Raw genomic sequence first — 10,811 nt, 5'->3', positions numbered from 1 at the left:
GCCATAGGGGGGCCTTCAATTTTTATCATGAATTTTGGACTTTTTAATCAGAGAATTTGTGATTTTTTTTTTCTTCAGGGAAAACCAGGATCCTTGCTTATAAGACCCTATTGGAATTAAATAAACTTTCAACCCTGAGTAACTCAGAAAAGTCAAATATGCTTAGATTCTTTATAAAAATTAAGTAAATTAGGAAAGTGTTAAGTGTATATTAAAAAGAAAAATCCTAGTGAGACCATAACTTTGGAGCCAGTCTCAATGCTTTTGTTTTAGTAATACTTCAGTAGGATACAAATATGCTTTTTCTATACTGTGATGCATCCAATACACTGTAGGATACTACAAGACAACATTAGTTACCTTAGCCTGATAGGTTTGCTCCAGCTCCATTTTGTACAATTTAACCTGTTCATCATGTTGATTGCGCAGATCCTCCAGGGCTTGAGCCATTTTGGATTCATACTCTCGTTGGCGACTAGTGTCTACCTCAACCAAACGGTGTTCGTGCCGTTTTCTTGTCTCTCTCACCTCCTACATAAAGAAAAAAAATGAAGATACAGGATCAAATTAAAGCAAGCACAATGAGTTTCATTTATGCTGGAGAGAATTGTTTCCATGATATTTTGGTTCCCAAGCACTGAAGTCATTTAATAAAGTCCAGTGCTATAAAGAAGCCAGAACTATTAAAGGTGTGCTACAAGCTAACTGTAAATGTGTTTAAACATGAACCAACTTCACTAAAAATACGAAGAGAAATTAAAAATATGGGGAAGGGCTGTTGTGTTCTTCCATTAACAAATGAGAAACCCACTACAAAAACTACTATGAATAAGGACTATATAAGCTCCACATTAATATTATTAATATTACAGGTTGATAATACCTCCTCATATACATTCTTCCTGAAATCTAGGTCCTCTTGTAGACTCTGGCAACGATTCTCCAAGTCTACCCGCATCAGTGTTTCCTTCTCCAATTGCTTCTTAGCCACAGCATGGCCATCTTCTGCCTAGTAGAGAGTTCAGAATCCAAAAGTTAAGTCATCTTTACTTTCTACTTATGAAATATTTCACAATTCCCTCTTCCCTGAAAGAAAAGGCATAACATTTTAAACAATTTTCAGGTGCCTTCTATAACCAGTTCTGTGTCGATCAAAATGGTAAGCAACCTTTAATGAATTTAACCTTATATACGTTGTGCCTTCCTATAATGTAGCTGCACACTTATGCTAAGGCCTTGACAAAAACACTCTCAGACAACTCTGTTGCCATTTATAAAGAAGGACCAGAGATCAAGAGTGCTACTTAACTTTTAGGATATGGGCAGGAAAAACAAGAATAGTAACTGAAAGAAGAACATGGAGAAGTAGGGCTGGAAGGGACCTCCACAGGTCATCCAGTCCAACCTCTGCCTAAGGCAGGATCATCCCTATCCAAACCATCCTATACAAATCCACAGTCTAACCTTTTAGCAAAACTACACAGTTAAAACACAAGACATAACAGCCTAACCTGTCCCAGATAAAGCAGAGAGACCATGGCAGCCAATGTACTGCTGCTGCAAAGGTGGTTAATATATGCTCAAGAGGATCCCAGGAAGAGGGCAACACCCCCACTACACAGAAGGCAAAAACCTCTACAATCAATGCCAGTCTGACCATAGTATAAAATTCCTTCTTGACCCCCAGTATGGTGATTAGTCTGACGGCGAGTGGAAGGACAAGATCCTCTAGCCACGAACCTCTAGATTTCAATCCCAGCAGGAACACCTCAGTCAACATCTCCAACCTTGGCTGCAGCCAACACCCAAAGTTTCTGGGGAAGGCTTTGAAAGACAACAAAAAACAAAAAAACAAAAAAAATCTGACACCTAGCAGCAGGAGGGGGAAAAAATTCCTCCACTTCCCCCCCTGCACCCCCAGCCTCATGCAGCAACCACCAAAGCCCAGAAGCATAGGAAATACCTACATTAGAACACAGGTATGGCTACATGTAGATCATCCCTGACCAATGTCTGTCCAGTCTCCTCTTGAACACCTCCAATGACAGAGATTCAACAACTTCCCTAAGCAGTCTACTCCACTTATTGTATTGCAACCTGTTTTCTGCATCTACTTTATATTCCAGTAGGTAGAAACTAAACAACAACAATTTAGGAGCTGATTCATTCCAATGTAAGCTGCTTCAGTTTAGCTTTTATTTGTTCTTTTATCCTATAAAAACAGTTAAAGTGGAACAGCCTGAAAGATGTCGTTCCCTTACACCAACCCCTTTTAAATCAGTACAACCATTTTACCTGTTTATCAGTGGTTCTCAACCTGAGTGCTACAATGCCCCCATGCACATTCCTGCTGTATCAGGACTCTCTGATGCACTAAAGCAGACAGAACTAGCTTGGGCTGTAGCCCTTCCCAGTCTGGTCCCCTCCCTTCCCCTGCCCCTCTTTCCCACCCCCAACCCTCCTAGAAACAGAGGTGAAGCACAAGGGACAGTGCCACATGTGCCTGTTTCTAGGAGCAGCATGGGGATTTTAGAAAACTGACTTTCGACCTGCTACTACTGTGCTCACTTACCCCAACAGAAAAGGGAAAGAAGCAGCTCAGTAAGAAACATCATGTTTTTTGTCTTGCTTTATATTGTTTGCTTTCTTTGTTAGTATTGCCATAATAATCCAGCCTTCTCAAAGTCCATTTCTTGATAAAAAGTAAATCTGGCATAGTGGCCACTGTTTCTTTTTTTTTTTAATCAAGTGGTTACCTCTAAACAAAAGACATGTACCAATTTATACAGTCCACTAATCTCTCACAACAATCTGAATATAATAAAGTCTTATTTTCCACCAGAATGCATTAGTTGCATGAACTTTTCTTTAAAAATATTTTCCATTAGTAGAATCTGGGTATATATGTTGTTGCATATACACTGTTACATATTTAGAAGGAATGTCATGAATCAGTGCTAAAGCACTCAGGAAAATGTAAGGATGACCTTACTTAAGAGCAAATGTTTGTGGGCATCATAAATCTGTTAAGAAAAATAAGTAGTGTATATATACATTGTTCACTTACGGAGTGAAAACACCACACATCATTTTAACTGACACTTAACCATTAATAAACTATTATCTGAAAGATATCAGAACATTTTTCTGAAGTTTTTAAATAAAAACTTTGATCCAAAGAAAACCTTACAGTGGAACAGAAATTACTTTGACTATCTTAAAGCAATGGCTGAGACTCAACTCTTAATGACTTTAGACAAAGACAGGTTAGGATTAAGAGTATACCGAGCTCCGATTCAAGATAGCTTCTTACTCTTTACATCATCTCACTAATACGGATATGCAACTTAATACACTCACAGTAAAATAAAGCATCATACTTGACAAGGATTAGCTTGTGAAAAAAAACATAGCTGTATGACATTCATTTAATTACCTTAGAAAGCTGGGCCCGCAAGTCAGCAATTTCTGCTTCTAGAGTACGCTTCTCATTTAGAGTAGTATTGAGTTCTGCTTCAGTCCTGTGAAACAGGGCTTCCAGATCCTTAACACGACCTTGGGCAACAGACAATTCTGCTTCTTTCTTTTTGTGGCTAAAAAAGAAAAAAAAAAACTTTATACACATACACAGTACTGAGTAGTATGTAATGGATAATAATCACTGGAGACCATCTGAGATACAGAATTTCAGTGTAACAAAACCTTTTGAAGTAAATATAGTATACTCAAAAGGTCTTTTGATTGTAATCGGTATCGAGGCCAGCACAGCAAGAGAGTAGAAAGGTACTGTGAAATGAAATGAATCAGCTGTGCCATGATGCCTTGCAGCACAACTGATCTACTTCACTGGGCGAAACGCACATTCCCACTTGGTTCCACCCCTGACAGACTTCACAAAGCGGTAGCGTGATCTCCCTGCTTTTCCCACTTTGGCATGCCTGCTCTCCTATGTTCAGGGAGACAGTTTTGGATTAATGGGGCACCCTACTTCCCTGCTTATGGGAAGGCACCCTGAGATTCCCTGGGGTGCCTCTCTATATTTAGGGAAAGCAGGCCGGTGTTTGGGGGGATTGAGCAGACCTGTAACATGAAACACGACAACTACTGATCAAGCTGACCAAGAGATGCAGACATTTCCATCTGTATGCTATGCAGGCACCAGTATGCCAGTCTAAGTGGGAAGCTTTAGGGGCAGTGAACCATGAATAAAAGCAGAGACTGGGACCATGGCATAAACTAAACCAGTGATTCTTCAACAGGGTGCCATGGGGTGCCACACAGTATTAGCACTATTTGGTGTGCAAACATGATTCAAAAGACAAACCCAGAGATTTCAAATAGGAATTAATATTTTTAAAAACATTTTGACCTTTTGTGGTGTTTCCGAGTTATTGCAATAGAAGAACTGCTCTAGATTTCTGTAGTCAAAAATGAAGTAAAAACTAACACCTGACATTTTCTGAGGGGATGCCCTAAATCTGAAAAGTTGAAAATAGCTGAACTACACTGTAGGTACAACTTTCTCATGACAAGGCTTCTGTAAACAATGGGAAAAGGAGCTATCCTAAACCTTGAACTCAAGAATGAGGAAAAAAGAGAGAAGGAAGGTAACAGTCCTCATACAGAAGCAGATGACTAATCTTGGAACTCATCCAAAAACCTGCTTTTTTATTATCTGGACCACAATACTAAAGAATATCATCCTAAATTGTGAATCAACCACTATATGTTTCTCTTTTCCCAAAGAGCCTAAATGTTGGAATACCATATCCATTTAAAACAAGGGACCCTTAAACACTTGTCCACCAAGGCTAGAAATGTGGTAATGACAGAAGCAAAAGCAGGTGTCTATAGAGTGCAGGGGGAGATGAAGAACGCTAAATCATTTAGTAGGAGAAACTGTCGTGTGTCCCCCACCTTTTTTTTTCCTTCCCTATTTTAACAAAATTATGAACATGATATGTAACCTTATAAACAGCAAACACTATTTGAAACTCCAAAGTTATTTATTTGGAGTTACACTATTTATAGTGATACTGCCCTACCACCTGCCCCCCAACAGCCTCTTCTGCCTGCCTCCATTTACCTTCTCGCAGCTCCAGCTTCTGCTGGGGTCCCACTCCACCCAGAGGCAGGGAGCACAGAGCACATGCTATTTCTGGACAGGGCCCACACAGTGGTGGCAGCAGCTCTAGCCCCAAGTCCAGGTTCAGGGCTGAAGCTGCTGCCACCACTGCAACAGCTGCTTTGCTGAGTTAGGGCAAGAGGCAGCACATGCTTTGTGATCCGTGCCTCCAGCCAGAACAGAGCCCCAGGAGCTGAAGCGGCAAGGGGCTGTAAGTAGCAGCAGGGATGGAGGGGGCGGGCAGGTGGCAGAGGGTGCGGAAAGCACATACAAGGGGGTGCAAGCACTGCAGGGAGAAACAGTCATCAGGGGACATAGGGCAAGCGGCAGGTGGGAAGGGTGCATGTGCATGTGGGGGAGGGTTGGGGGGAGCAGACAGCAAGAGGTACAGGCATTGTGGAGGTAGGTATGGGGCATGCAAGCACCAGAGTATGGTGGGGCAGAGACAAGCCACTCAACTCCCCTGCCACCTTCCCTACTTACTACCTGCCATGGTGGAGGGGGGTGGGGAATAAATTTAAGATGACCCTATGAAAGTCAGATTCTAAACTTAGAAAATTGTAACAAATCTATAAATTTTCCAAGTCTAGAATCTAATCAAGGGAGGGTGTCCTAAATTCAGAGTAAATTGGATAAATATGGTACTTTTTCTTGATAGCATGTTATGAAAGATGCTTGTTTATTATTCTAAAACTCTCCCTCCTGAGTAGACAGAGCACAGTAGGTCTGGCTGGGGCATGCAGCCTGCAGAAGAAAGGGACTTATCCCATGTTCAAATACAAGAGCAGAACACTGAAGTTAACATGAAATTTCCCAAATTGAACAGGCAAATATTACGCAGGAAAAGTAACACATGGTATGTTTTCTGCAACATAACCTTCACTTTATAAGCAATAGATTGCCTTCTGCCCTGATGCAATGTGTTCTTTCCATTTGACTTCAAGATCACTTCTATAGCAAATCTGTTAACACACACAGCCAGGGCAATGTCACACTCTTGTTTTAAAAACGCATTGCATAAAGGTGCTTTAAATAAGCTATACAGTCCCATTTTGCTTTTAAGAGTGTTCAATATAAATTTTCAGACTGCATTGGTTTTCTCGCCTTTTGAGTTTTCTGGGTGGCTTGCCTATTAAAAAGGTATACGAATAGAAACCAGTCTCTGAAGTAGGGTACTAGCTGCAGTTTCCTTCACAGTTGATTTTTCATTGTTGAATTCCCTTAAGAAGCATGATTTACAAAGAACTATGTGGTGCAACAATTTTTTTCAAACAAGTGTCTGATTTTGAACATTAACTACTACTTGTATTTACCAAAGCTTGCACATAGTACTGTAAGAGGGAGTCTTGGGGTCCCATTGCTTTAATGAGAGAAAAGGCAGCAGCAGGCAGAGCCCAAAAAGATGAACAGGGGCTAGCCACAAGAAGAAAAGCAGCGAAGAAACACTGCTGCCTAGGCAGGGAGCTGCCCGTTAGATGGAAGGGGCACACCTGCAGCAAGTTAGGAGAGAACTCTACCTTCTGGGGAGTTAACTGCAAAGGAATAAGCAGTTAAGGAAACAGGCCAGTAGGGCCTGAGCCTAGCTCCAACAGCAGGGAGGTGGCAAGAGCTGCAGTTACAAGCTGTCTAGGCAACCAACCTTCAGGCACTAACCAGAAACCTCTGCTCAGCCGGAGCACCATCTGACAGGAAGGGGCAGGGCTGCATGTAAGCCTCGGGTCTGAGCCAGGTCAGGCAGGCTGGCCCAGCAAGCTGCAGAGTGAGAAACTCCTGGCCACAGATGGAAGGCAAGGGTTCTGCTGACTCCTAGAATCCCCCAAGGCAGCGGTTCTCAATCTGTGGTACATGAACCACCGCTGCTACGCAGATGACCTGTCAGTGGTACGTGTTCACAGATTTATTATAATTACTTTATATGACAAGATGTCAGAGGGGCTGCGTGAGACCCTCCTGCCCCCCACACACTGAAGGGCTGGGGCCTGGGGGCAGCAGGTCAAGAGTGACAAGAACTAGGTTAATAGTAATCAGTGTTTACAGATGGGTCCAGTACAAAAAGGGTTGAGAACCACTGGTCTCTAGATGACCTCAAAAGGTTTCATCCAGCCCTATTTTCTCATGATTCCAAATATGAACCAGATGGAAAACTACTGGTTTCCTGAGTCTGAAAACTAACTGAAATAACAGTTCTAAGTTAAATTCTCTTACCTACCTTAATGGATTTTAAACTCTAAAGCCCAACAATTGTAAATATCAAGTCACGCTGCTGAAAAAAGCACAAGACAGACTGTTGTATTGTGCATGACATCACATTTAGTCATTCCAAACATTTTGCATACTCATGTTTCTTATTTACTACAGTGACCAGTACAATGAACTTTGCAAAAGTAAAGAATAGTGGCTAGCAACAGGAACAAGTGCTATAGTTCCATCAGCATGAGCATATTATTTCTGAGGCCATTTTCACACTATTAGTATCAGGTGGCCCAGATACATGAATGTTTTCCAAACAGACCCAAAAAATATACATGGATTAAATCATTGACAGCCACATATAAACCAGACATAACAGGCTAAAAGCTATGAAGTTAACTGGAATTTAATTTAGTGTAATTAGAATTTAATTTTAATTGGAAATTAAATTAAATTAAATTACATAAGGAAAGTTTTCAAAAGCATCTCTCAATGACTTTGACTGATCTCTTATGTAGTTACACAGTTACTTTAAGTGTCCCTATTGGTATACAAATCCCAAGAAGTTTCAAATTGCTGAACTGCCATTCTACCACAGTCTATTTCAGTTCTGGTGCAGTTTCATATTTTTAGTAGTGAACTTGATGCCAGAAGAGAAAGCATGTGGACCAAGTTTACATATTAAACAAAACAGAGAATTTACAAACACTCAGGAGATTAGATGTAGAACTCAAAAGGATCTTAATGGATTGGAAAAAATGTGCATTAAACAACAGAGTGAAATTCAACACAGACTAACAAGATGCTACATCTAGAAAAAAACCCAAACAAATGTACAAATATAGAATGGAAAATGATTGGCAGTCAGCAAGGTTTTGCAGTGGAGTACTAGATCAACCTGGCTCAGGTCCAAGGTGGGCCAGTGTTTCTGACAAGTGCGGCCACTTCTCCCCATCACCTGTCTGTGCAGATGGCTGGGGGCGGGGGGTGGCGGCGGCAGAGAAGGAGGCGGCTTCACTTGTGCTACGCAGTTGGGAGAAGCAGCAGCAGCAGCAGGTCAGATGTTCCATGGGCAAATCAAGTGGCTTCACAGGCCAGATCCAGCCCACAGGTACATATTTTGCAACCCCCTGGACTAGAAAATAGCAAGAATAATACAGGGGTTCTGGTGGCTCACAGACTCAAAGTGAACCAGCAATGTGATGCAGTCACCAAAAAATGCCAATGCAATTTTGTACTGCATTAAACAGAAATCCTAGATACAAGACGCAGGATGTAATACTACCATTCTACTCTATGCTAGTTAGGCCTCAGTTGGAGTACTACGTGCACCCCTGGACTCTACAATTTAAAGAGGACATGGAGAAACTGGGGAGGATCCAAATGTGGAAAAACAAAACTGATAAGAGGTTAGAGTTGTGAGGAAAGCCTGGGAGAACTAGGTATGTTCAGTCTGGCATGAAATTAAGGGAGGGGTAGTTGCATGGGAAGGGATATGATAGTGGTTTTCAAGTATTTGAAAGACTGCCATAAAGAACAGGGGGGAGGGGGGGAAGAGGGTATAGAAGAGGCAGGACAGAAAGCAACGGTCTTAAAATGCAGCAAAACAGATTTGGAGGCCCCCAAACCCTGGATATGCTACAGGGGTTCTAGACCATGTATACATTGTTCTATTCAATTCAAAGGTGTATATTTGTTTTTAATCTAGAGAATTATGCAGGAAGCCAGACCATTATGTTTACCTGGTCTGGCTTCCTGCAAAAAGCAATGAGTTTCACCAAGTGCTTCCAAATTAAACCAGACAAGGTTCTTTGGGTGAATCTGATATCTTTTATTACACCAACTTACACAGTGGGAAAAATGTTTCTTAGCATGCTTTTGGGTTTAAAAAATCTTTCGTCAGGCTGCTTGCTAAGAAACATTTTTCCAACTATTTAACGTTGGTCTAATAAAAGATATCAGATTCACCCAAAGAACCTTGTCTGCCTATGTCCTTAGATCAACTCGGCTACAACCTACAACCCTCCAAATTAAACCAATCATTTGAGGTTGAGTTTGGGCACCCTTAAAAGACATCTACCAATCCTTATTTTATTTGTCAGTATGATTGTTCCTTTGGTCAATACTACCCCTTCTCAAAACAAGAAAGTGATACTGAAGTCAAGTTTCCTTACTTCTTGTTGACCTCATCAAGTTCCGCTCTTAGCTTTCCTATTTCAATCTGTAGTTTAGCCCTTTCTTTGGCTGTCTCATCCAGAACTCTTCGGGCATCAGCCAGCTCAGACTCATAGAGGGTTTTGATTCCACTCACCTAAGATTAAAAAGAAATAGTTTAGATGGTTATGGCAGTTAAAATTTCAAAAAGAATATAAAATCATAAAGTTTATATTCTTCAATAAGTTTAAATTTCAATTAATGATTTGCTCAATATGTATTTGAAGAAAATCGCACAGTGTTTGTTTCAATGAAATGAATCCTTTCAGAGCAACATGTGAACATCATACCAATTTATATTAAAAATAAAATCAAAATTTTAAACACACAACTTGCAGCAGCCAAGTCTTGTATAGAATCGAACTGTAGATCAGTGGTTGTGTCAACCGGGGGTATGCGTACCCCCAGGGGTACTTGGAAAGGCCCTAGGGGGTACGCAGGGGTAGGGGGGACAGACTGCCACCTCCTCCCAGAAGCAGGGCTGGGGTAGGGCAAGGGCAGTGGCGCTCCTCTGCAGGCCCCACAGGCACCGCCCGGCTAGTAGGACGGGGGGTGGGTTTGCAGGTAGCAGCAGCCGCCATTCACCACCCCATGCTGCCACCGTTCAGTGCCCAGCCAGGCACTGCCAACCCCCCACCTCACTATGTCCCGCCACCAGGGATACACTTATTAAAAAAGGTTGGAAAATCCCTGTAGCAGATGATTAATTCCTAGAATCACACTTTAACTAGTCCCACTTACTTAAAACAGTTACTGCTTTAAAGTTGCTTCTATGATAAGTAACGTCACCTAGATATAAGCAACAACGATTCTGGCTTGGGAATTAAGATTTAAGTACTGAAAATCAGTTCCACATCTTTGAAATTTAGAAATCAGTCTGCAGTTCATCAAAAATTATTGTTAATTATTTCTAACACGCTTTTCAGAATTTCCAACATAATACTTCTGCTATTCCTACAGGAACAATGCATTCCTCACTGCAACCAAGTTCAGAAAGGTGCCAACCATCCTCATGTGGCCTCCAGCCACTTAGGGGATTTTTAGACATGCAAGTGCCACAGTGCTGATGCTTGCAGTTGTATAAGCAGCGAAATGCACGCGAGCGCTCAGAAAACGATGGTGGCGTGCTTTTGAACTAGAACACACCAGAGGTGCTGGAAGAAGGCCAATGTGGTGCCGATCTTCAAGAAAGGGAGGAGAGTGAATCCGGCTAACTACAGGCCCATTAGCCTGACTTCTATCCTGGGGAAGATCTTAGAAAAGTTTATTAAGGAGGCCATCC

The 10,811-nt window shown here is 41.6% G+C and overlaps 1 protein-coding gene across 1 annotated transcript in view; it reads right to left on the bottom strand.

Moving 5' to 3' along the window:
• LMNB2 (lamin B2) overlaps positions 1-10,811 on the bottom strand; it is a 51,072-nt gene that overhangs the window by 29,242 nt on the left and 11,019 nt on the right. The window contains exons 2-5 of the mRNA XM_019550662.1: positions 9,490-9,626; positions 3,437-3,593; positions 884-1,009; positions 361-531 (exon numbers count right to left, since the gene is read on the bottom strand). Coding sequence (XP_019406207.1) covers positions 361-531; positions 884-1,009; positions 3,437-3,593; positions 9,490-9,626 — 591 coding nt within the window. The remainder of the gene's footprint in view (positions 1-360; positions 532-883; positions 1,010-3,436; positions 3,594-9,489; positions 9,627-10,811) is intronic.

This window comes from Crocodylus porosus, unplaced genomic scaffold, assembly GCF_001723895.1.
Source record: "Crocodylus porosus isolate Cpor-Errol unplaced genomic scaffold, CroPor_comp1, whole genome shotgun sequence".
Taxonomy (NCBI): domain Eukaryota; kingdom Metazoa; phylum Chordata; order Crocodylia; family Crocodylidae; genus Crocodylus; species Crocodylus porosus.
Note: the sequence above shows the minus strand (reverse complement) of the source record. Positions and strands in the feature narration are given on the sequence as shown.